This window comes from Gopherus flavomarginatus, chromosome 2 (assembly GCF_025201925.1).
Source record: "Gopherus flavomarginatus isolate rGopFla2 chromosome 2, rGopFla2.mat.asm, whole genome shotgun sequence".
NCBI classification, from domain to species: domain Eukaryota; kingdom Metazoa; phylum Chordata; order Testudines; family Testudinidae; genus Gopherus; species Gopherus flavomarginatus.
The window spans coordinates 12,733,692-12,760,516 of NC_066618.1; the positions used below are offsets into that span (position 1 = coordinate 12,733,692).

Genomic DNA, 26,825 nt, shown 5'->3' on the forward strand with positions numbered 1-26,825 from the left:
CATCTCAGTGTACATTGTGGCAAATGGAAGCATTGATTTATGTAAGTTTCACAGTCATCCTTGCATGCTGTGGCCAGAAGTTTATGCTTCCAGTTGCTGCTTTGGACTCTGAAATGGAGAGCAAGATGAGACTGCAGCTGTCTAGCCCACATTCTGAGGCATGAGAAAGCAGGCCAGTAAAGAATCTTACTAATTGTGAGTCTTACTAATTGTGTCCTATTTCTACCACTGACTTCAGCTACCAAAATTGTTTTGCTACGTTCATCTATGTTGCTTAAATTCATCTCCAAAGCATTTGATATTCATTCAATAAATAAAAATACAGAAAGCATTTTGTGTATTGCATGAAAGCTTTCATTTCCAGCTGTGTATTGTAAACTGACAGGAAAAAACCTATTCAACCTTATGACTTATACATATGTGACTTCCTGTTGCTAACTGCTAGTGAGTAGTGCTGAGAGTGTGCATCTCTGGTTAATGTGCAGAAATTTACATTTTTCATTGTGCTGTTTTTTTCTTTAGCCACCGGCTAAATACCTCCTGCCAGAACTAACAGTACTGGACTATGGGAAGAAATGCGTGGTCATTGATTTAGATGAAACATTAGTACACAGTTCATTTAAGGTAAATATACTCTCAAGTGGTCTTTGCTACTTGATCATATGAATATTAGTGAACATGATATAGACAGTAATCTTCTTAATATATTAACTAGTTTTACAAGCCACCCATGAATGTTTTGGTAATTGAATCGTTTTCTTGATTCCATATAGACCGCTCTTCATAGAAAAAAGGTGCCCCGATAGACCATTTCCTTATTAGAATATTTTTTTGTTTGTTCCCCCCCACACAACGGATAGACCTTGATAGGAGCCTTTTCAGTCCTCTCCATCACTATGCATTGTTGCAAGAAAATTTTCAAAGTTAGTTTGTCATTCCGGATAAACCTGTTGTGTAATCTTTCTCTCTCTCCAGAGACGACAAATACACTGCCTCCTTTGGGAGCTGTTCCATCATCCAGTTCCTACAATTATTTTCCTGGTTTTTTTGGTTGTGGTGGGGGACAAGGAGGATAGAATGACCAATAATAAAGTAATGAATACTTCTTGTTGCAAGAGAAAGGAACAAGAAACAAGTGATTAACTGAATGATGACTCAGTCCTGTCACTTCAGTAGCTAAATATTCCAGCAGGGTTCAGTATTTAACATATGTAGAACTTGCTGTCCTGAAAAACTGACTTTCTGAAATGTAAATTCTGCTGCAGTTGAGTCTAGAAATCATAGCTGTGGAAAATGGAATTTCATGGCCTCTGTATGCTAGGTGAGTGTATAATTCTGCTAGAAGAGATTGTGAATATTATATTAATAAATCCTTGGTGCCAGTAAAAATTGTGTTCTGCGCCAGAAAAGATTGCTCCCAATGTCGTGGGTTAAGTAAATAAGTTTTGTCACCATCTCTACTCTAGTCAGCACATTAAATATTCAGCCTCCATTACAGGAAGGTGGGTGGTGTACGACTATTGCTGGTGAGTCAGTCATTTTGAAGCACATTTTGAAGAGCTTTAAAAATTTCTGTCCTGGAATGTGTGTATTGTTCATGTAGGATATAGCATTAGAACAAGAGCAGTGTCCGTTTCAAATTGGCTCAGAAATAAGATCATCCTTCATGTTCTGCAAATCTGAGGCATTATAAAACATCTTGCTTTATAGGAAGACCTTTAAGCACCACTAGTATGTTTCCTTACCAGGAGCAAGTGCCAGTAACTTTGTAGTACTTCTAATTTTGGTTATACTATATTTTTCATTACAAACATAAATCTTTTATTTTCATCCTAGTAAATATTCAGTTGTCAGACACTTGATGTTGTAAACCATAGTTCATTAGTGGTCTGAATCTGGAAAAAAGTTTTCTTGGTTGACTTTAAAAAGACCTTATATGGATATATGGTTATGCATGCACTCATGATACAAAGTCAGGCTGAAATTGTAGGATTGTATAGATTTATAAACTGTTAGACTTCAGTGCCAAATCCCTGACTTTTGTAGTCACTCCTGAAGTTATACTTGGGAATTTTCTTAGTGTTCTATCAAGGTAGAAGCTCAATTGGGCTCTTGAAGGAAAAAATACTCATTTTTTATACAGCTATTAAATTATTTACAGAGGGAGGCCAAAGTAGCAAGTGGTGGGGGGCGGGTGGGATGAAGAATATACAAGAAAGGATGCATGGCATCCACATAAGTAGCAGGGAATCAGTATCAATCCACAGTGTGAAAAATCAGTGTTAACTGAATGCTCCCTAAATTGTGAGTTCTGTGGTTCCTTAGTGAAAATAAAATGTATATCTCTTCAGGTTATTCTAGCCAATTAATTTAAAATCATTTGAAAGAGTGTATCATCTCTTCAACAATTGACATCACCAAAATCCCTTGTCCAGAGCAGAGGTTTGCAGAGGTTACTGAAAAGGTTTCGTGCTCTCTTGCATTCATTTTCAGAGTTGACAATGGGAGTCTGTAAGGAAAAACCAAATGCTAAAGTAAATGACTGTGGTTATTCTGTAGCTGGCACTCTTTCCAGTGCATCTCAGTGGTACTGGTGAGCTTTGTGCTGCCTTTCATCTGAGATGAGGCCCTTGCCTGCTTCTAGTCACTAAAGAACTCATGATAATTTTCACAAGGGTTGAGTTAACAACTTCTGTATGTCCAAGCCAACTACCTGTTTGAATAATTGAATTCTAACTACTTAAATTCCTCCTGCAGTTTCCTTTAGTTGTGGTATTCTTCACTAAAATGCTCTGTGATCGTATGCTCTGTTTCACAAATATTCTACCCCAGGAGTTGGCTACTTTTAAGTGAGGAGGTTGTGTGTGACAGCATAAAAATATGTTGAGGTCCTTCAATATGAAAGACTTTACATAAAAGGCATTAATATACTTTAAAATACATAACAGTAATTTTGCAATGAAATAGCTGCAGATGCTTTTGTTTAGCAGCAACTAGAGATAAGGTGGGGGGGTGTGCGCTCCTTTTTGAAGACAGCTTCCTGAGGGAATATTTCTCATTTTCCCTGTTTACTTCCTCAGCATATTTGAGCAGAGTGAACACCTGAAGGAGGAGGGAAGGGAAGAGTGTTTTAGAATGAGAGGGAGAGCATCATCAGAAATGGTAGTTCAGTAGTGTAATGACAAATCCCCATCATGAGACAATAGAAACAAATATTAAAATCGAACTATTGAATCCGGGACATACGTTGCATTCTCTCACCATCCTTATATAAAACAATCCCAGGCCCTATGCAAAATCTGAGTTTAGGCATATAGAAAAATTGCTGTGAAGTGTATTATTCAATCTATGCTCTATGAAATTTTTACTTTTCAATATCAAAATAAGCAATTTTTCCAGCTTTTTATATTAACTGTGGGGGAGAGATCTCCAAAGGCTCATATTTGGAGTTTTGGTGGAAATTAGGAACCTAACTGCTGTTGGTGCCTTTGAAAAGCTCCCCCTGTAATGGTATTTACATTTATTTTTTGAAAATATTATCTTACTTTGTTGTCATTCTTTCTAGCCAATTAGTAATGCTGACTTCATTGTTCCTGTTGAAATTGATGGAACCATACATCAGGTAAGCATTGCTGTTAAATTGGGCTCTAATTTGTTCATAGATTCATAGAGATTAAGGCCAGAAGGAACTTGTATGTCACAGGCCAATATCTTGTGCACTCTGACCCCTTGATTTTTTGAGAGTCACTCTTTTCCAGGATATAGTTCCCTGTTCTGTAGGAATGGCCTTATTCTCTGTTCCTAGATATATAACTTTGCATTTAGCTGAATTAATGCACAATCCTGATCACTCTGTATGGTTGTGTCCCCTCATCTTATTTAATACTCTGCCAGTCTTGGTCATTTGCAGATTCTATCAGCAATGATGTTATATTTACTTTGTACTGCATACAGTTGCTCAGTATTTTGACAAACAGGAACTTACACATCAAAAATTAGTTAAATAAATAACTCTTCTGCTTATTTTAAAAGCTAAAAATAATCTGACTTTAAGCACATTATTCAGTAACCAATAATATCCTTAAACTGAAATTTAGCAAGTATTTTGGAATGACTAATTCCAGAGGGAAGTGATACAGCCAATTTTGGCTAAAATAAAAGCTGAATTATTGTGTGCAAAGGATACGTTCTCACTTCTACATAGAATAAAGCAGCTGTCTGGTTTGTCAGTTGCTCACAACACACCTGAAGCTTGTAAGAAGCAGGATTGCAACTCACATTCTTGTTTTATGTGGCATTGCTTTGAGTAAATGTGTTGTTCTGTAATTGCACTAATACAGTTCAGTTATCATAACTCCAGAAAAAAGTCACTTTAAGCTTTTTGGGTGACACGCTGCATTATATTGTAGCCCTGGTGTTTTGGACCTTGGTTTCTGCGTGTTGGAATATTTCCTCAATTTTAGTTTTTATTCATCATTTATTACTGTCAGTTCTTAATTTTAAAGGATTGTCAGAGATATAGGAATATTTTAATACAAAAAAAAGATGATTTTCAGTTATTTGACATAGTTTTACAGTTGCCAAAATGGAGGTTTTCATCTTCTCAGGCTGGTTAATGACCTACCTGATAGTTGTGTCTAACTGCCAGTGTCCCTCTAACTGCTTCAAAACTCTTTCTAGAATCTTCTCCTCAGGACTTTGATATCAATTTCTGACTCCTCTTGTGGATTCTAAGCTTCTCCAAGCATGAAGTGATCTAACGGGTTATTTACAAACATTGTCTGTCCAGGTAACACCTATTTCTAAGACATTTATCATTCCCTAAAAGCACAGACCAACAGAATCAGTTTATAAATTGTAAAAGCACTAAACTATGCAAAAGAGAATTAAAGCTGTATGCCAAGCATTCATGCTTTTATATTCCTTCCTCTCACCCTTCACCTTTGGTCTGTATTTAGATTTTAAGCTCTTCAAGTCAGGGTTCCTTATAGTCTTCTATGTTTTTCAAGTGCCTAGTCCGTTTAGGATAATATGGACAAAATTTTCAAAAGTGACTAGTGATTTTGGGTACCTCGGTTTTTGGGACTTCTAGTTCAGACACCTTAAGTGAGATTGATTTTCAAAACATGGTGAACATGTACTTTCTGAAAATCAGGCCCCTCTAAAGGTATCTCAGATTGGGCATCCAAAAACAGAGGCACTCAAAATCACTTTTGAATATCTTGGCCCACATAAATAATAGTCATAAATTTCTCCCTCCAGACAAGCTCAAACATTGCAGTTTTTATTAGAAGTAGCCTGCACTAGGTACTATAAACTTGGATCCTAATGTTCTGATGAATTGAGCCTGCTAGTTGGTTAAAATATCTTTTGTTGGTTAGGGTAGGTTATATGCTAGATTGTAAAAATAACTAATTATATTCAAAAGCTTATCTCTTTCACCAGCAGAGTTTGGTCCAATAAAAGATAATACCTCACCCGCCTTGGTCCCAGGATAGTAGAGACAACATGGTTACAACACCACTGCAAGCAGTCTTGAGTAATCAGTTTAGTTATTCCCTGCACAAATATTGTTGTCACTACTTATCTGAAGACTGTTCAGTATCCTGTAAAATAAGGTGGTAATCTTAGTCTGATTCCTGAAATGAAAACTATACATTGCGAAAATTATCCACACAATTGTCACCACTTGATACACTTGTTAAGCATCTTAGAGGCCAAAGATTAAATGGTTAAAGGACTGAAATATCCTTTAGAATGGTGGTCCCTCTGCCAGCAGTGATTGTATGCCTGTTCTGTGGTGGAGAACTTCATTTCTTAGGATTATTAATCTTTCATCAGCACTACATTCACTTACAAGGGACAGGAGTATGTATATTTATTATTTTCTGATTTTTTTTTTTTGGCATTGTGATCATGTCCAGAGGCCCACATAAGGATTAGGATTTCATTGTGCCATGAGCTGTACAAATACACAGGTAGACACAATGGCTGCCCCAAGAGTATACAGTCTAATTTTGAAGCAAGATGTCAGGATTGAATGTGACAAACAATAGGAGGAAACATAGTAGGTTAACAATAAGATCAGAGTCTCATACATTGCACAATTTGATGGCACTATATATGTATGTATCCATTATATCAATTAATATTACATACCAAAACACAAACTACATTAAAAGAATGTTAAGTTTGAAAATCAAACACTCAGAAATGAAGAAATACAAGAATTAAGGATGCCTGTTCAATCCCCATCTTCATTCACTACAGGCCTTCCAACTTCTCCAATAGCTTACTGCAGTTAAGCACTAAGATCTGGTGAATGCATGTGCAGTTCTGAAAAACTGCATCCAGAGAGTGGAGGTTTTTTTCATGTGTATGATAAATAATGTGAAGGGTAATTGTCCCTTCCAGAGACTTCCTTGTTATATTGGGCAAGTAATTTTAAACACTGTGAATTTCCATTTCTTCATTTGTAAGATGGCGATAATACTTCCATTCTTAACAGATTGTTAAAAAATTAATTGTAAAGCATTTAAGATCTGGGGGCAGGAGCAGCCACCTACTTGCCTCAATGGGGAGGGTGAACTTGATTGGGGCTAGCAGTGGAAGGGGACACCCTAGCAGTCTATCTAGTAATATTTTGGGAGGGGGAGTCAGATTAATAGATGTCAAGGCTGGATGAGAGAGACTTTTATGATCTAGTGTGATTTCTTGCATAGCACAGGCCATAGAATTTCACCAGGTGGTTCCTTAGTTATTTGTCCGAATCTGCCATCCTTGTATTATGTATAAACTCCTTAAAACAGAAAGATCATTGAACAATTGAGAAGTATTTTATACCCATTTTAAATATGACAGAAGCTCTGAAATGTTAAAGTTACACAAATAATTGTTAAATCTGCTGTGTCAGAAAGCAGTAGAGCTTTGTAAAGCAGCAGGTTGTCTGAAAAAATATTACCGTGCCTGAGCTTACCCTAAAGGGCTCTGTTTTAGATAGCATCTACACTGCAAAGAAAAACCCACAGCACCAAGTCTGAAAGCCTGGGCTCAGGCTATGGCGCTAAAAATAGCAGTGTAGATGGTCCTGCTTGGTCTGGAGCTTGGAAAGGGGAGAGGGTCTTGAGAGTCTGAGCTCCGGCCTAAATGGGAACATATACACTGCTGCTTTTAGCCCCACAGCCTGAGCCCACAAGTCCGAGTGAGTTGCCCTGGGCTCTAAGATGCTGTGCTCCTGGTTTTCCTTTGCAATGTAAACAAGCAAAGGGTATGTGTACACTGCAATTGAACACCCACAGCTGGACTTCATTAGCTAACTCGGATTCATGGGGCTCTGGCTGCAGGGCTATAAAACTACAGTGTAGAGGTTCAGGCTCAGTCTGGAGCCTGATCTAGGGGACCCAATGATGGAAGAGGGTATGTCTACATTGCAATTAAAAACCTGAGGTTGGCCCCTGCAAGCTTACTCAGGTTTGCGAAGTTTGCAGGGTTTGGGCTAAGTGACTGTTTCACTGCAGGGTAGACTTCTGAGCTCAGGCTGGAGACCAGGGTCTAGGACTCTTTGAGGTGGGAGGTCCCCAGAGCTCAGGCTGCAGCGCAAGCGTGGAAGTCTACTCTGCAATAAAACGGCCCCTTAGCCCGAGCCCAGCAAGCCTGAGTCAGCTGGCAGGGGCCAGCTATGAATTATTAATTGTAGTTAAACATACACTGAGGGTCCCAGAGCTAGGGCCCAAGTCTAAGCATCTGCGCTGCAATTTTGTAGCCCAAGTTAGCTGTCACGGGCCAGCCACAGGTGTTTAATTGCAGTGTAGATATACCCAAAGTTGCATTTTTGTGCTGCTCTGTAATTTTCTAAAGTGACCTATCTGAGGCACATTGCATGTCTTTCAAATACAACAACTTATCTCTTTCTGATTTACTTTAAATATCAGTATATAATGTATTAATGTGCATTTGGCTATGAAATATCTTGATTTCTCTTGGAAAGTATAGCAATATAACACATCTAGCAAGCTTTTGTTTTCTTTATATTGTAATCTCCAAGTGACACACTAAGAGCTTAATTATCCTGTTGGTGGCACAGACCATAGCATGTTTATGGGAACAAATGGAGTACCACTCCAATCCAAGCAGATGCTGTATTGGCTAGATAATAGCATGGTCCTTTTCTCTAGTGTCTAGTCACCAAAATTTCTGGCCCTCTAAGTGAGAGAGCAAATCAAAGTAATCTTGTGCCCTACCAAATTATTCATCAGAAATCAAGGTCAACAAAACATATTTGTTCAAATTCATTAAGTAGGTGACCAGATGTCCCAATAAAATCAGGACCATCCCGATATTTGGGTGGTTGTCCCGCATCGCGACCAATCTTCGGTCAGGACGCAATTTGTTCTGACATTTCGCTCCGCCGGCAGCACTCGGCTTTTTTTTCCCCCCTCCACCAGCGAACACTCCCCCTGTCCCCAGATATTTGTCCCAATATTTTCTTTATCTCATCTGGTCACCCTGTCAGTAAGTTTGTTTTGAGGAGGTTTATCAAGGCTTGAGATGGGCCCACACAGTACAATAAATCGTTGTTTTTCAACCTTTTCCATACGGCAGCTTTGACATTTTCCATACCAGGACCATCTCTCCCTGTAACTCACTTCTGGTTTAATAGCTTGGGAAGGACCAGGTGGTTGTGACACCAAGGTTGAGAAGCTATGCATTAGAAAGTTCAAATTCTAGCACCCAAGAGCATCAATAGGCTCTACTCATTTGGCTAGTAAAAGGTAGATAACATTTTAAATGAAGTGACTCAGAAGTTTGGACTTGCTCTTTTTGGAATTTTCTGTGTGCTTGACAATACTGTATGGTAGCTTTTGATAACTTACTTTATACACTCTCTATAGAAGAAACTGTTGACACTGACACAGCCCCATTCCCCCCATATGATGAGTATAAGGATCCTTAGTATAGGTAGTTCCTTGTCCATTATCCAGGTTGCCATACCTAACATGATTCATGTCTTATGCTTGAATGTTTAGGATCAGAAAAGGCAGCAAGCAGCAATTTGATTTGGCCTGGTTTTGGACTGAGTTATTGTTCCTTACTAGGACTTTGATCTAAAGTTATCATACTTTGTAGTGAACAAGGCTATTGGTTGTTCTGTGTTTTAACAGTATATTAATAAAGAAAAAATAATTTTTAGCCAGTGAAAATAAGAAGTGTTTTGGAAGTTTGTTTAGAATACTGTATGTGATTATTTTTTTTCAGTGGGGAACAACTTTAAATACAGACTTTCTCTTCGTAAAGGACTGAGTTCCTCAATTATTCTCCTGGAAAAGGCTGTGACCTGGTTCAAGTAATCCAGGATAGGCTGTGTACAATCTAATTGGCCTATTCTTGATTACTTGCACTGGGAGGCAACCATGGCAAAGTGGACCAGATATGTGAAGACTCAAGAATCCACATTATTTCTCCCCTTTCTGTTAATAGGAAATGCATACCCAGTGAAACGAAGATTACCGGTGCTTGAATTGTCTTGGTCAGAGTGTTCTGCTATTGCATGAAGATTCCAAAATTCTGAAACTAATGTTTTTAAAGCTTATATATGGTCCTATTTCTGCATTACAATAAAGCTTGCTCTTCTGTTTACAAATATTTTATTCTTCACAACTGATACTTTCATAGGACAGAGAAAACCTATCTGTAAATATACTCTAAAACAGTTGCACTTAATTTGGGTTATGCCACCTGTAACAGTTCTAAACTAAAACTGACAAATATATGCAGTATTGTAAGACCTTGCCTAAAGCCTGGAAAAACCTTTTAAATGTTAATGTCCAAGCAAAGGTTAATAAAAAGTGATGATATTCCTTTAAACAGTTACCAGAATAAAGTGGTAATTAGCAAAACATGCAGCTCAAGAAGTACAGATATGAAAGAAATGTTTTTTTTGCCTGCCCTGAAGACAGTATGTAAATCTGAGAGAAAAGCCAGGAGTCAGTCAGTCTAGAGACTTGAACTGAAGACATCCTATAACAGAAAAAAGCCAAGCCACAAATAAGCATGCAGCATTGCGATTCAAGTCCAGTAACTAATGAAGCAAAGAAAATAACACACTAAATGAGAACGTAAGGAGGCAGAGGAGGAAAGAACTGCACTGTCAAATGGAGAAAAGGTTCCTGTGAAGTAGACCAAGGGATTTTGTAGTTGAGGATTACCAACACACTTGCAGTTGCTACCAACACCTGATAGGGTTGCCAACTTTCTAATGGCACAAAATTGAATACCCTAGCCCTGTCCCTTCCATGAGGCCCCACCCCCTATATTCCCCCCTCCCTTGGTGGCTCGCTCTCCCCTACCCTCTCTCACTTTCACTGGGCTGGGGCAGGCACTTCGGATGAAGGAGGGGTTGAGGGCTCCAGCTGGAGTTGCAGGCTGGAGGGGGGCTGGGGATGAGGGGTTTGGGATGCAGGAGGGGGCTGCGGGTTGAGGCAAGGGATTGGGGTGCAGGGAGGGGTGTGGGAGGGGATCTGGGCTGCGGGTGCAAGCTCTGGGTTGGAGCCAGGGATGAGGGCTTTAGCCGTGCAGGAGGGGGCTCTGGGTTTGGGGGAGATCAGGGCAGGGGTTTGGGGCTCAGGGCTGGGTTGTGGGCTTATCTTGGTGCTCCTGGTCAGCGGTGCAGCAGGGGGGCTAAGGCAGACTGCTTGCCTGTCTTGACACCGCTTTGTGCATGCCTCGGAAGCGGCCAGCGAATCTGACACTAGTCGGCAGGGAGGGCAGGAGGTTTACTCTTGCCCATCGCAGGCACCCCTCCCCCCAGCTCCCATTGGCCGGGAACCAGTGCTTGGGGCAGGGGCAGCACGCAGAGCCCCGTGGCCCTCTGCTCCTCCCCCTACCTAGGAGCAGAACCTGCTGGCCACTTCCGGAGCACAGCACGGTGCCAGGGCAGGTAGGGACTAGCCTGCCTTAGCACCGCAGCACCACTGACCAGACCTTTAACGGCCCAGTCGGCGGTGCTGACCAGAGCTGCCTGGGTCCCTTTTCGACCGGATGTTCTGATTGAAACTGGACAGCTGGTCACCCTAACACCTGGTGGCAACTTTTCAGAAAGCATCTTCTATAGGGGAATGCCTCCTCTCCCCCAGCCCCCTCCCCGCGAAGCACTCAGAAACCTTGTTTAGAAAAACATTGAGGCACTGTTGGAGGAAGTGTGTGCAGGCAGGAAACGGGTAGGCCTTATCCAGAAATGAGAAGTGGTTCTGTAGCATGTACTAAGAACCTCACACACATAACCAGGCATCTGAATTAGTGATGAGGAGAAAATCCAGTGGCAGGTGCCCAGGTGGCATAAAAAAGAGAAGAAACTGAACTAGGGAGGCATGAGAAGGCCTGGAGTGCCATGTCATAATGTGATGCTGCTTCACTTAGAGTGACAGTGCCTTGTTCCAGTTCAGGTCAACTACCTGCTTGCTGCCACAGAAGCCCTGCAAAGGAAACATAAAAGAACTGATTTCAAACTGTATTTCTGTTTCAACCAACCTTTATCAGTGAGTTTGTGTACAAGAAATTCATTTTTACTGTAAGTTAGATTCATAGATTCATAGACTTAAGGTCAGAAGGGACCATTATGGTCATCCAGTCTGACCTGCACAACACAGGTCACAGAATCTCACTCACCCACTCCTGTAACAAACCCCTAACCTGAGTTACTGAAGTCCTCAAATTGTGGTTTAAAGACCTCAAGGTGCAGAGAATCCTCCAGCAAGTGACCCGTGCCCCATGCTGCAGAGGAAGGCAAAAAACCTCCAGGGCCTCTGCCAATCTTTCCTGGAGGAAAATTCCTTCTCGACCCCAAACATGACGATCAGTTAAACCTTGAGCATGTGGGCAAGACTCACCAGCCAGCACCCAGGGAAGAATTCTCTGTAGTAACTCAGATCTCATCCCATCGCAGACCATTGGGCCTATTTACCTGCTAATAAACAAAGATGAATTAATTGCCAAAATTAGGCTATCCCATCATACCATCCCCTCCATAAACTTATCAAGCTTAGTCTTAAAGCCAGATGTCTTTTGCCCCCACTACTCCCCTTGGAAGGCTGTTCTAGAACTTCACTCCTCTAATGGTTAGAAACCATCTAATTTCAAGTCTAAACTTCCTAGTGTCTAGTTTATATCCGTTTGTTCTTGTGTCCACATTGGTACTAAGCTTAAATAATTCCTCTCCCTCCCTGATATTTATCCCTCTGATATATTTATAAAGAGCAGTCATATCCCCCCTCAACCTTCTTTTGGGTAGGCTAAACAGGCCACGCTGTTTGAGTCTCCTTTCATAATACAGGTTTTCCATTCCTCAGATCATCCTAGTAGCCCTTCTCTGTACCTGTTCCAGTTTGAATTCATCCTTCTTAAACATGGGAGACCAGAACTGCACACAGTATTCCAGATGAGGTCTCACCAGTGCCTTGTATAACGGTACTAACACCTTCTTGTCTTTGCTGGAAATACCTCGCCTGATGCATCCTAAAACCGCATTAGCTTTTTTAATGGCCATATCACATTGGCGGCTCATAGTCATCCTGTGATCAACCAATACTCCGAGGTCCTTCTCCTCCTCTGTTACTTCCAACTGATGTGTCCACAATTTATAACTAAAATTCTTGTTATTAATCCCTAAATTCATGACCTTGCACTTTTCATTATTAAATTTCATCCTATTACTATTACTCCAGTTTACAAGGTCATCCAGATCTTCCTGTATGATATCCCGGTCCTTCTCTGTGTTAGCAATACCTCCCAGCTTTGTGTCATCCACAAGCTTTATTAGCACATTCCCGCTTTTTGTGCCAAGGTCAGTAATAAAAAGATTAAATAAGATTGGTCCCAAAACCAATCCCTGAGGAACTCCACTAGTAACCTCCTTCCAGCCTGAGAGTTCACCTTTCAGTATGACCCATAGTAGTCTCCCCTTTAACCAGTTCCTTATCCACCTTTCAATTTTCATATCGATCCCCATCTTTTCCAATTTCCCTAATTCCCCATGTGGAACCGTGACAAATGCCTTACTGAAATCGAGGTAAATTAGATCCATTGCGTTTCCTTTTGTCTAAAAAAATCTGTCTCAAAGAAGGAGATCAGGTTGGTTTGGCATGATCTACCTTTTGTAAAACCATGTTGTATTTTGTCCCAATTACCATTGACCTCAATGTCCTTAACTACTTTCTCCTTCAAAATTTTTTCCAAGACCTTGCATACTACAGATGTTAAACTAACAGGCCTATAGTTACTCCGATCACTTTTTTTCCCTTTCTTAAAAATAGGAACTGTTAGCAATTCTCCAGTCATATGGTATAACCCCTAAGTTTACTGATTCATTAAAAATTCTTGCTAATGGGCTTGCAATTTCATGTGCCAGTTCTTTTAATATTCTTGGATGAAGATTATCTCGGCCCTCCCGATTTCATCCCATTAAACTGTTCAAGTTTAGCTTCTACCTTGGATATGGTAATATCTACCTCCATATCCTCATTCCCATTTGTCATCCTTCCATTATCCCTAAGCTCCTCATTAGCCTTGTTAAAGACTGAGGCAAGGTATTTGTTTCGATATTGGGCCATGCCTAGATTATCCTTAACCTCCACTCCATCCTCAGTGTTTAGTGGTCCCACTTCTTCTTTCTTTGTTTTCTTCTTATTTATATGGCTATGGAACCTTTTACTATTGGTTTTAATTCCCTTTGCAAGGTCCAACTCCACATGGGTTTTGGCCTTTCTCACTTTATCCCTAGACGTTCTGACCTCAATAAGGTAGCTTTCCTTGCTGATCCCTCCTATCTTCCACTCCTTGTAGGCTTTCTGCTTTTTCTATGGCTGCCTTGGTATACAGGAGAACATTTTATATTGCAGGTACCCACAGTTTAAATGCCTGGGTTGGATTTCGTAATCACAGTCCACAGGAGGAAACACTTTTGTAACCTAGTGAGTGGAGATGGGGGATTCTTTGTTGTGTTGTGACTGTTAAAAAGAAAAGGCACTGATAAGGCACAGAACTTCTCATCTGCGGATACAGTAGAACCTCAGAATTACAGACACCTCAGGAATGGAGGGTGTCTGTAACTCTGAAATGTTCTAACTCTGAACAAAGCACCAGCAGCAGCAGAGCTCCCTACTCAGCCGTGGCATGAGTTTGCAAGCTTGTCCTCCTCCTGGCAGACGTACGTGTGTGTGTGTGTGTGTGTGTGTGTGTGAGAAATGGAGAAGAGTGTGTGTTCCCCTCTCAGCAGAGGGGGTGGGTGGCCGTGAAAGCTGCAGACCCCAGCGCTGCTCCTGCTCTGCTGTGGCTGCTATGGGGGTGGGGACAAGCAGCCCAGGTGTGCCTACCTATAAGAGGCAATGCAGGCACAGTGCAGTACTTGACACCCCCTACTTTTGGGGGGGATGGGGTGTCTTTGCTGCTGTCTGATTGGTTACTTCCATTTTCACATGGTGTCAGGTTGACTGGTCAGTAACTCTGGTGTTTGTATCTTTGAGGTTCTACTGTAGATGGTTTCAGTACACTGAGAAGGGAATTCTCACATATTTGGAGCTGTTGTGTACCTAAGGGAGGAGGATGATATAAAGCTAAAGAATTTAGAGCTTGAATGTTTACAAACAGGTGATGAGTAATGTGCCTTGCTATTTTCTATTTCTTTTGTTTGGCCTTAACTGATTTACTGTGCTGAAGACCAGAAGCAAAGGAATAAACTTAAATTAATAGAGTGCTTCTCCCACTGTTGCCACACTTGGTTGTGTATGGTTTCTTGGGTCAACAGAAGGGAAGCAAATTGTGAAAAGGTGCATTATGAATGATTGAGTTTGTGAAGCTGCACTTCTTACCTCTGTGTTGTAAAAGTTGCATTTGGAAGGTAAACCCTAGTCAAAGTATCTCTCAGTGAGTCCAGCTTTTAAAGAAAAACTAATGGTTATCGTAAAAGGGGAGAGAGACTTATTTGTCACACTCCTATTGAAGTCCAAGAAACTATAGTGCAGTTACCTGGGAAAAGAGAGCAACAGTTTAATAAACCTATTTCTAATATAATCTATTGTACACGTAATTCCTGATGTTAGTTATTTGATTTTAAGTAGGGTCAGGTGCTTGCCACGGTAATATTTAAAAATAGGGCATCAAAATGAAAACCAGTCTACAAATTGTCCTCCACTTTCAAGTGTGAATGTACTGAGAGTCTGCTCAGGTGGCAAAAGTAAAGTTTAGTTCTGATTTAATAAGAATAATAATCTAATCCAGCAAACTGGTTTGAGGTCCATGTACACGTCTACCTCGATATAATGCTGTCCCTGGGAGCCAAAAAATCTTACCGTGTTACAAGTGAAACTGTGTTATATTGAATTTGCTTTGATCCACCGGAGTGCGCAGCCCTGCCCGCCCGAAGCACTGCCCTCCCCAAACAGCCTGGCCCCTGCCCCCTCTCATTTCCCACCCCTGACTGCCCCCCTCAGAACTCCTGACCCATCCAACCCCCCTGCCGCTCTTTGTCCCCTGACTGCCCCCTCCCGGGACCCCCCCACCCCTAACATCTCCCCCCCCCAGGACCCCATCCCATCCAATCCCCCCCACTCCCTGTCCCCTGACTGCCCTGACCCCTCCACACCCCTGCCCCCTTACAGGCCCCCCCCACCCGGGACTCCCATGCCTATCCAACTGCACCTGTTCCCAGTCCCCTGACTGTCCCCCAGGATCCTCAGTAACACATTCCTATGGTGAGCAATTTAATACACTACACCTGCTCTCCATACACTTTTGGAACCACGATGTGGCCTTAGGCCAAAAAGTTTGCCCACCCCTTGTTTAAGCCTTTATGATGCAATGTCCCTTCTCTTCTCTTACTAACTGCTTTTAATTTTTACATTATGAAGTTCAAACTGGTGTTTCCATATCTTTCTCTTTCACTGTGTATATGTATAGGCTCACTGCACTTTTGCCCTTTAATATCACTGTTAATCTAATGAAAATAATATGTTAACCAGTAAAACACACAAGGCATTAAACCAGTTCAGTTTATCATGTTTTACCTTATGATAGAGAAACCTATTTAATTTACCAGGCTTTTGTATTTAAGAGAATTTTAGCATTGTAGATTTCTTGTTAAAGTGGGAATTGCTAGTTCAGTTCTATCAAGAACCTTTATCAAATGGTAGCAAGCAAGATAAATAACATAATTATTTAAAGTAAACATTTAACTCTCCACTCCCCCTCATCCTGCCAATTTGTTATTGTTTTTACCCTATTGTAAACTTCCTGGATAGGGACTGGCTTTATCTAGGTATCTTATATGAACACCAAGCACGTTGTTGGTGCTTAACAAATTTGGTAGCCATATCAATTGCAATACACAACTGGTTCTTGCTGCAGAATGACAGCATGGCTCCTTTGCTGGAGCTATTGCTGCCTGAAAGGAAGAAAACCCAGATGATTTACTGTATTTATGACAAAGCCTCAACTGAAGAGTTTTTACATGCCCAGTACAACTCAAAATATACACTGGAAACTCATTTCTCCATTGAAGAGGCGAAAGCTTGTATTTTATTAATGGGTTTGGAAAATCAATAAAAAGCAGCAATAGAGTGTGTTGTTTGACTTCCAGAAACAAAATTTGAAGAGAAGAATTTTATTTGCAGACAAAAAGGAAGACGTCAATACATTTCAAAACTCCTCCCAACACAAGATAAAACTTTCCCTCAGATGTTGTTTCCTCTCAAGAATTCAGGAAATGTTCAAGAATTGAAGAAACATAGGCATCAGAGTCATGCTACTTACCGGCGCTCAGGCCGAGATTTTTAAAGGTATTCAGGAGTTGCTATGATCAGCAATGCCTAACTGATTTAGGAGCCTGTCTCATTTTCAGAAGGGATTGAGGTACTTAGGAACCTAAATCTAATCAACTGTCAATGGGATTTTGGCTCCCAAGTGCCTGAATCTCTTTTGAAAATGAGATTTAGTCTCCTAAATTAGACAGATGTAACACTGAGCCTAGCAATGTATAAATACCTTTAAAAATAGGGGGTCACAGTTCTTATTGCTTTGGTGCCCCATTACATGTCTGTCTTTCTTTTCAGTTTTAAGGGAGGAGGGATAGCTCAGTGGTTTGAGCATTGGCCTGTTAAACCCAGGGTTGTAAATCCTTGAGGGGGCCATTTAGGGATTTGGGGCAAAAATCTGTCTGGGGATTGGTCCTGTTTTGAGCACGGGGTTGAACTAGATGATCTCCTGAGATCCCTTCCAACCCTGGTATTCTGTGATTCAATGTATCTTTCCAGCGGGACACAGTATTACCAGTGTGCAGTCAGCATGGAGCTATCAAGTACATATGTTCAAATATTTCATTATTTAATATTATGCTTTGTCTTATATCACCCTTTTCCTTCACCTGAGCCTCCTGTGTCACATATTAGTTCTGCCTACCAATTTTAGGCTAACTCCAGACCTTTTGGCTTAAGCTTCATTTCACCTAAACACTTACTGTCGTTTCAGGTCTATGTATTGAAACGACCACATGTGGATGAGTTTCTTCAGAGGATGGGAGAGCTCTTTGAGTGTGTACTCTTCACGGCCAGTCTAGCCAAGGTTTGTCATCGTCTCTTCCTTCTCAGTATTTTTAATGCTGGTTAGTGGACATTTTGGTTGGATTTTCTGTGAATGATTGTTTTCCTCACTCGGTATGATCTTAATTTTTCCCCTTTTCTGCTTCTTTGCCTGACGGTGTGTACTTTGTCTGCTAGTGTGTGGGTAAGTGTTTCCATGGTAACAAAATCACATATGGGCTTGTCTCATAATGTAGCCTCCATGCATTGCTCATGATGCCAATATGAAAGGCTTACAAGTTACCATGGTTATAGTGGGAAATTAGAACAAATAGTGTACTACATGAAGCAGTATATTAAAGCTGGGCATGAAATAAGGTATGCTATATCTAAGCTGTGTAATCAGCCAATAGTTCAGAAAGTACTTTGGTGCAGAAAATGTAGGACACAGATGTCGGGGATGTGGATGTGCAGTTATAATTTCGGTTGAGACTATTACGTGCTCTGTGTAAAGCTTGATCTATTTTGCATCTGAAAAGCAATATTTTGTGCCCTTTTAGCTTTGGTGAAGTAGCATCTTATGTAAGTAGTTTTATAGTGGACAGTGAAGCTTTAGTTCTTCAATATTTCCGGTGGATTTGTATTTGTGGTTTTGATTTTGAAGTGCAGTCAGTTGATTGGTAAATTTTTAATTAATTTTATTTAAATATCTTTGGTTTAGTAACGTAAGTTAAATTCTAATCTTTTTCTGGCTTTCCATAGACTCTAAGTGGGAAAGACCTGTTAAATCATCTAGTTCATCTCCTTGTCAATGCAGGATTGTGTGTTTTTTCCAATATTGTGTCCAGTCAAGTTCTAAAAGCCCCAAAGCAGGGGATTTGTACTAGTTCTCTTGAAACAGCCTTAATAAAAGGAAAGGTTTATTGACAGCAAGATCTATTTTGCTTGTTGTTAAATTTAGAAAAGTCCCATTAAATGATCAATCATATCTTTCAAAGAAGTTGTGCTAATTGTAATTGTCAAGGATATCCGATCTTACAATTTGGTTTCCTATCTAGGTGACTCTCCCCTCCCACCCTCTTGGGCCATTACTATCAATTCTTGAGTCAAAATTCTTGCCATCATGTGCTATGGTACTTACATTATCTGTGAGATGTGATATCTGTGTTGGCATTATTCAAAGGAATGTTACAAATGGATATTTTTATTAGATATTTTTGCCTGTCCGCTCATGGCTGGAGTACGTTTTGGGGATCTTCATATCCCTTGCTGACATCACAAGTCAACATGCATTATTGACAAAGGCACATCATAAATTAGGCAAAGTCAGATGCCTCCTCCATTACCCTTGACTTCACAAGTACATGGCATTGAACTCAGTACGAGTAGCTGCAGAAGTGGCATCGTGTGCTATAGGTTTACCATTACTTTTTCATGCATTTTTACAGTAGTGTTAAGTGAGATCTCTGAACTCATCAGCTTCTAGGAGTTAAAGGACAAATGTAAAGAGCCCATGTTGAGATGTGTTAAGATAATTAGTAAATCATAGCAAGCTTTACAGTGCAAGTTATTTTCTTTCTGAAAGATAACTGTACTGCAGTCTGGTTACCAATTTATTAACAATTTTAGCTTTGCTAGCACATAACATTAATATTAAGGAGAAAAAGATGAAGCAAAGCAGATTGTAGTTCTATAATTGTCCTTTTTATTTGTCCTTAATGTTTAGTTCTAGGAAACACTGCTGTACCTACAGGCATGAAATTTCAGGTTTTTTTTTAACTTCTGAATCATATTAACTTCTGTCTTTAAGTATGCGGATCCAGTAGCAGACTTGTTGGATCGCTGGGGTGTGTTCAGGGCAAGACTCTTCAGAGAATCCTGTGTTTTCCACAGAGGAAATTATGTGAAGGATCTGAGTCGACTGGGAAGAGAGCTGAGTAAAGTTATTATAGTGGATAACTCTCCTGCGTCTTACATCTTCCATCCTGAAAATGCAGTAAGTAGTCCCAAGAAATAACTTTCTCTCTTTGGTCTTCCATGGTCAGGATTCCACATTCAAACAATATTAAGTACTCAAATTTACTTTTGAAGTGTTAACTAGCGTCAACAGCATCATCCTTCTCTGAAACGTCAAGTAGAAGATCAGGTTCCAGTGCTAGCTATCACATAGTTAGATATAGGCCAAGCTTCTCCACACTACTCTGCCAATTCATCTTTCTCATGCCTAGCTTTCCTTCAATTTTTAGCTTTGGGCATCTTCTGAAGAGACTGCTAATTGTGCTGAAAAACTCCAAACAGTGTGGTGTCCTTATAACCGCTCCTGGTACACGCTGTTAGAAGAGAGGATATTCACCCAAAAACCTTAAAACTATTTTTATTTGTTCAATGGTGATTACAATAAGAGGGGCTTATTTGAACTGCTGTGGGTACTCTGATTTGGTTTCATAGAGTGAAGTTATTTTAATAGACAAGCTAATAATTTTTACTGGCACAAGTTGAATACCTGTCTGTGTTTTTTATTCATATGTTTTCCTTTACTGTGAATTAAGGTTGTATTTGGAGAGAATTGGCAGACCTGATGCTGCTTCCTAACCATCCTTTCCTTATCTGCTAATTAGAATTTCTGTTATGGGTCATTTTGTGATTAAGAATACTAGTCAATCAGCTTATCCAACTTTAGAAATAAAGCAAAGGGAAGAGGGTGGGTTTTGGTGATAGTATAAATGCCAGTAATACAGATATTTCTCACTCAAGGAATTTCTTCATATTTCCCTTTGGAGATTGAGAGTAGAGATCCTTGCTCTTGGGATGTGCAATCCACATGAAGCCTGGAACCCCTTGGAAAGCTTTTGCAGTTGGGAGTTGCTCAAACAGAAACCTCTCCATCAACCACCACTCTCAGTGTACACTTTGCATACACTTCTCTTGCTAGTCACATAGCAATCTGGGGCTCCCTCTAGTTCCCTTGAAACATTACGTTGCTTATCAGGCATTTTCTTTGTTTTTGAGGATTATTGTAGTGCTTGTTGTTAGATTTAGTGTAGCTTTTAGCTGATATGGTAAAAAGTGAAGGTTTAAGGAAAGCTTCTTAAAACATCGAATTTCTGAACTCAGGCCCTCAAATCCTGATGCTTGAGTGAGAGATCTTACCTGTTTAGTGTCACATCAGGCTTCAGTTTACCAGCTCTCCATGCAAGGATCAGAAGCCTCAAATCTAATCCGTGCTGATGGTTAAAAATCAAAGCCAGCTCCAGACCACTTTTTGATGTTATAAAATCCAGTGCTAAGAAGTTATCTGAGTCATTAAATCCTGTGTGGAAAAGCACTATAAGCTAGTGGCAATTGCAGTCTCTGGAGGACCAGAGAATGAGACTAGCTCCAAAACAAACTCTAATGTATTACTTCAGTAACATCCCATAGTGGTAATACACAAAATTCTTCCCTAGAGCTCACTCTACACCTTTATGAAACATTATTCTCTGAACCTTTCCTCAAAATCTGATATACAGTACAGAACAGCTGGGTATTTATTGTTCAAATATTTCCTCCTCAATTACACTTCCATAAGGATTTCTTGATCCATGCATAGGCATCTATATTGACAGTACTCTAAGGAGAAAGAAAAGAGATTCACCTGTAACTGGAGTTTTTCCAACTAGATTATCAGTGTAGAGTCATAGTCTGCATCCTACTTCAGGTATTCTGGATTCTAAGGAGGCAGAAGACATTGAAGGGGAGATGTGCCTCATGTAACCTTGCTTGGAACATTCCACTTCTGGAAAGAGTCTGCAGTTAGCTTTCCAGAGGTTCCAGTCTTGATGTGGGTGTGCAAGTTTATCTTAAGGAACGTGGGTCTGAACTGGCAATGTACTTGAACCTCAGTTACAGGTGAGTAACTTTTTCTTTATCATGGTCATTAGCTGCAGGTAGGGCGCCTGCCAGTAGGTGCTGTAAGCTAATATTCTGAGGTAAATGGAAATTGTGCATGTGTTCTTGATATAGCAAAGCCTCTTCTATTCTTCTCTTTCTTTGTTTCAGGTGCCTGTGCAGTCCTGGTTTGATGACATGACGGACACAGAGCTGCTAGATCTTATTCCTTTCTTTGAAGGACTAAGCAGAGAGGAAGAAGTTTACAGTATGCTTCACAAACTTTGCAACAGGTAGCCCTTAAATCTGACTGCTGCTGGTTGATAGCAGTTGCTACAGACTCTTTCTCCATCTCTCACAACTCTTTCAAACTAAGCTTTGAGGAGGCTGCTCCTGTCAGAAGTGCTACTCTTGATCTTCCTGTTACATTGTACACGAAGGACAATCATGAGTGATGCTAGTAAGCCTTCAGAAGCCTGACATCCTAAGGTCACGTGTTCAGACTACTTTTTTAAAAAAGAAAAAAAGAAGCTATTTTAAATGGGGCTCTTTTAATGACTTTCGTAAGTGGACACGTTTTACTGGATCAGCTTTTCTTAAAACATGCCAAAAAAAGAAGCTTGTTGTATTTCAGCAGTCAAATTTCTCCCCCTCCCACTATGCAGACAGTTTCACCCTCTGCTTAGAGCAGTTGACCTGACTCTGAATTTTTTTCTTACAGAATGAAGTGCCTTTTTGAATGTTATTTTAAGATAAAAATTCATTTTGTATAAGGTGTATTTCCAGACATCTTTTAGTCTTGTATTGTCTAAACGCTTTAAAAAGGAAAAAGGAATTTTTTATAGAGCACTGTAATATATGGTAACAAAGGAAAAAGTTGAAACAGATATGCTGGGGTCCTGTCTCCATGGTGATGTTAAGTTGTATTAATTACATTTTGTCATGCTCAGAAGGTTTAGGAGTTTGGGGAGAGGTGATTTTGGTTACAGGTTTGTGTTACTGTGGTCTTACTCATTTTGGACACAGTTTGAACATATCTGCAGTTGTTTGGGTATTAGGGTATGATAGAATTGGGAAAATGTGATGGGAAATAGATCTCAAGCACCTTTTATGTTAGATGGATCAAGTTCTATTATCTCTGCTTGCGCACAACTGCCATGCCTCTCCAATTTTTTAAAACATCCTAATGAGAAACCCATTATATTGGGGGGAAAGGAGGGAGAATCTATTTATTGATCTAAATTCTTTTCTTACAAAAACCCATCTGGGTAAGCTGGATGCGTGCTGAGCTGTTAAGAGTATTTTTTTCTCTTAATTGTTGCTACTGTATACTCACCAAATGGAGTTGACCATCGGCTGTTATACTGTTCTTTGCCACTGTGCCTGCACTACAAAAACATTTGCTGTAAGCTGCAAATTTGGGCAATAAACGAAATGCAGGTGATATACCCCACCCTTATGTAGTAAACTTGTGGTATATGACATACCAGATAACTCAGTTAAAGGTGACCTGCAAAGGACTTTGCAAAATGCCTTTTGCTCCTTTATGCACCATAAAGAAGCAAAATGGAGGTATGAGTCCAATTTATTTTAAAGTGGGGGCTTTTTTTTTTCCTGCTTGTGTTTTTCCTTAGAAATGTCAGGAATGTTAACTGATCTCTCCTGGTTTTTGCTGAACACTTGTTGAGAGTCTCAGATGCAGATTGGGAGCCATATCACCCCTGCTGGAGGTGTGTTTAACTCAGAATTCCTTTCTCTCACGTACTCTTCAGGCTTTGGAGTTAAATAGGTGTTAACTTAAAATGTTAAAAACAATATAAAAATCTCACTAAAAATCCATTTGTGATGTCATAATTACATTAATTCTTCATCCAGGGTAGAAAGACCTGAATTTCTGATGTTAAAAACACATGTAACTTTTCTTTTTAAGCCTTTTGAAACAAAAAGGCACAGCCCTTTTTTTCCTTTCCCTGGTCACCTTTTAACCATTTTTGCACCAGTAGAAATCTAGTCAGACAAATTAGCCGTATTTGGCAGGCATCAAGCAAAGTTAAACTAATAATTTGGTGCTTTAATTAGCCTACTGTCAAATGCCGCAGGGTAGATACAAGTTGCCTTTTTACAGGTATGGCCAATAGGAATTACAAGAAGCTGACCTGGATTGTCATCCTTGGCTAAAACATTTACTAAGCAGCTTAATAAATTGTTTCCTAAAAGGGTGGGCCAGCCTACACAGACCTGGAATGGATTATCACAGGGGCAATATAAGACTGAGAGAGGACTTGTCTCTTTGCAGTGCAGCTTTGCACTGTACTCAGTGTTTCTCAGTGAGGGTGTTCTAAGCAGTACCATGACATTTGAGTCTGTACGGCATCACTTTTTTGTTCTCTTACCAGTTGTCATTACCTTAGTACTGTATGTTTCTATGCCAGAACTAAATTCTGACCATTTAAAAAAAAATCTGGATGGTTTTGAAGGACGTATGGATTCTGGTTAGCCCATTATATTTGCATTCAATTTAAGATCTTTAGTTTTATTTTTGAATACAGAGTATTGAAACCATAAACTGCCAAAAAGTTGTTATCTGAGCAGTATTTTTAACTGTATTTGTGACCTCTGTGCCTCAGGTACAGTCTGCAGGGAAGTATTCAGGTTGTAGTTTATTGTGCAGGTGTGATGAGAGTGGCTGAAAAAAATTCAAAGATTTTCACACAAGTATTAGACCAAACAGTCTTACCAATTAGACAGTGAATAACCCCTTCATGAGACACTACCGTTTAGACAGTTGTGATCTGTTGTAGATAAGAAACCATGTCATTAGCTGTTCACATTTATAAAAGCAGTGATTTCATGAACCCAGTTGCCTTAAATGTCTGTGAATGAATGTTGATATTAAAGTGACTTGTATTGTTTTGAAATCAACATGTAATGGACAACTGAACTTCTGTTCCCACATCTGAAACCATTTTAATGACTGATACTATACAATCACTGTCTTTATGTGGTTTCTGTACAGTTTTAATGCTGTTTGGGCTTTTGTAATCCACAAAGGTCCAGAAAAAATTGGCTTTATAATTTCAACTGATAAAGCATACAAAATAACACGCAGCTCTCAAAAATGACAAAATCAGGGGCATAACATAGTAATATTTCTGATCCATGCTAATATTATAAGTGCATTTTATATATGATTTTTGTTTGAGTTCTAATCATGGTAATTTTCACTCTTGAATGTGAGAATATTTTTGGATAATACCTGTTTCCTTCTGACATCAAATGGGGTGGTTTAAGATCAACTTTTGGGTTTCCTAAGTGTTTGGATTTTTTATATTATGTGAGCAACTATCATATATACCTTTTTTGCACTTTATTTTCCCACACTTAAAAAATCCAGATTTTTATAAGCTCTTTTGGTTTATATATAACTATATATATTTGAAGCACCTAGATTTAAACAAAGCAATATAGTTCTAAACATAATACCAGAAGAAGTAGTAGAATGTTTGTAAAAATTGCAATATGATTATTTTGGTTTTACTTTAATTAAATGAGATTTTGAAAATCAAAACAAAATCAAATTATTTCCCAAAGCTCTTCCATATTTACAAGTGCAGTAGTGCATGCTGCATGTGGGTCACCACAACTGTTATAAACCCTGTCTTTCAATTATAATTCCCAGATAGTACTGCAATATTGTTAAAAAGTCTTTCCCAGTGGATCATTCAGTTCAGCTAAAAAATTGCTACCTGACCCGAAGTTCCGTTGTCCTTTCTATGTTGGATTAAAAAAAAGTTTATTTGCCTGCATAGGGATATATATAGAGAGATATATTTTAATTTAAAAAGTAAGGCAGAGTGCCATAAATTCTTGAAAATCAACTAAAATGTTATGATTAAATTGCCATCTGTAAACTAGGGCTGTGCGCAGAATATCTGTTAAACACCAGGAAGTTCTGAATGGAAGATTTTAGCAAATGTACAATACTGCTGTATTCATTTAGGTAGCTTTGGAGAAAAAAAAACTGTTTCTTGTTTTTACCTTTTAATTTCTTTTTTAAAAACAGTGAAGTTATACATGGAAGAAACCCGTCGCCTGAAGAGCTTGGTTATCAGTGTGTTCAATCACTTTATCACGGCATTGTTTTTGATTAGAGTGGTCGGGGGACAATAAAATCTCTAAATTACACTCGCTTGTACTGGGATTGCCGCTTTGAAATTTCAATGTAAAAAGTCTGTAGCGACATAATTTACAAACACACACAATCCTATGTGTTACAGAATTTTTTTACTAATAAAACACAGAACCGCACAGCCCTATTGTAAAAGAAAAAAATGTTTGTGCCTCTGATTTCAAAGGTGCTGTGATGTAGGCCTTTGTGTGGTGAGGAGGGCAGGTGAGACTTGGGCTGGGGAATTGCTTGAAATTCTATAGGCTAACTATGCAAAATGAGCTGTTAGTTTTCTGTTCATATTTTATTGTAACAATCCAGCTGTCTGGCTTTTTGTTAACTCTTCTGGGAACTTAAGAAGAGTAAGCAATGGACATGTTGCTTGTTTGTCTAATAATGGAGCTGTTTACACTTTAATGCAATGAACAATCCAGCAATACTTGAGAAACACTACATATACAGTGTGAGTGTTTTGAGGCGAGAGAAGTGTTGTCAATCAGGTACTGAATGGTTTCTTTACTGTCACAAATAAAAGTTTTTAACAATTTAGATACTTGTGCATGTAATACTTCTCTGAGAATAATTCTGTCCTCTTATTGCCACTTTCCCCTTCAGTACTGATCATTTTTCTCTTCTGTCAGGGTCTTTATTCCTCTGTGTGTGGTTTCTCTGTAGATTGGTAGAATCATTCACCACCATTCCCCCCCCCCTTTTTTTTTTAAAGCATATATAGTAGTTCTTACAGAATACCCTGAGACTTGCTTGTGCAGACAAGAGCTGATGAACTCTATTGAATAAATTGCTGGTGACTTCGGTAGATGTTCGTGCTATTTAGATCTCTTGGATGAGATCATACTATAACTTGTTCAGGTCTTAAAGATGTAACTTATTTTTGGAAGACTCTCAATTCGGCTGCCTGAATAATGGTTTTATAATATTTGCCATAGTTTAAGAAAAATCTCATTCAATTATGTACTGTATCTCGTTGAACAATCTACTCTGATTCATTAGAAACAGTAACTTTCTATAGAACCTTTCCTCCAAAGAAAGCGTACACAGCTTGGGTGGTACATATTAACATTTTAAACTCTTAAGCATACGCGGGTTAGGTAGCTTACCCAAGGTTACACAGGAAGCAACTGCGATTATTAATAGAACCCTGTTTTCCTGATTCCAGGTTCATTTCTGTAGCCATTTGACATCCCTTTCTGTATGGTAAGTGTTGT

General features: G+C 39.5%; 1 protein-coding gene across 2 annotated transcripts in view; it reads left to right on the plus strand.

Moving 5' to 3' along the window:
* Positions 1-26,148, plus strand: part of CTDSPL (CTD small phosphatase like) — a 133,284-nt gene extending 107,136 nt beyond the window's left edge. The window contains exons 4-8 of one of the 2 annotated variants that reach the window (XM_050942800.1): positions 523-624; positions 3,566-3,622; positions 17,515-17,607; positions 19,375-19,560; positions 21,603-26,148. In XM_050942800.1, coding sequence (XP_050798757.1) covers positions 523-624; positions 3,566-3,622; positions 17,515-17,607; positions 19,375-19,560; positions 21,603-21,728 — 564 coding nt within the window. In that variant the 3' untranslated portion in view covers positions 21,729-26,148. The remainder of the gene's footprint in view (positions 1-522; positions 625-3,565; positions 3,623-17,514; positions 17,608-19,374; positions 19,561-21,602) is intronic. The other variant, XM_050942801.1, reaches the window with a different exon arrangement.
* The last annotated feature ends 677 nt before the right edge of the window (positions 26,149-26,825 follow it).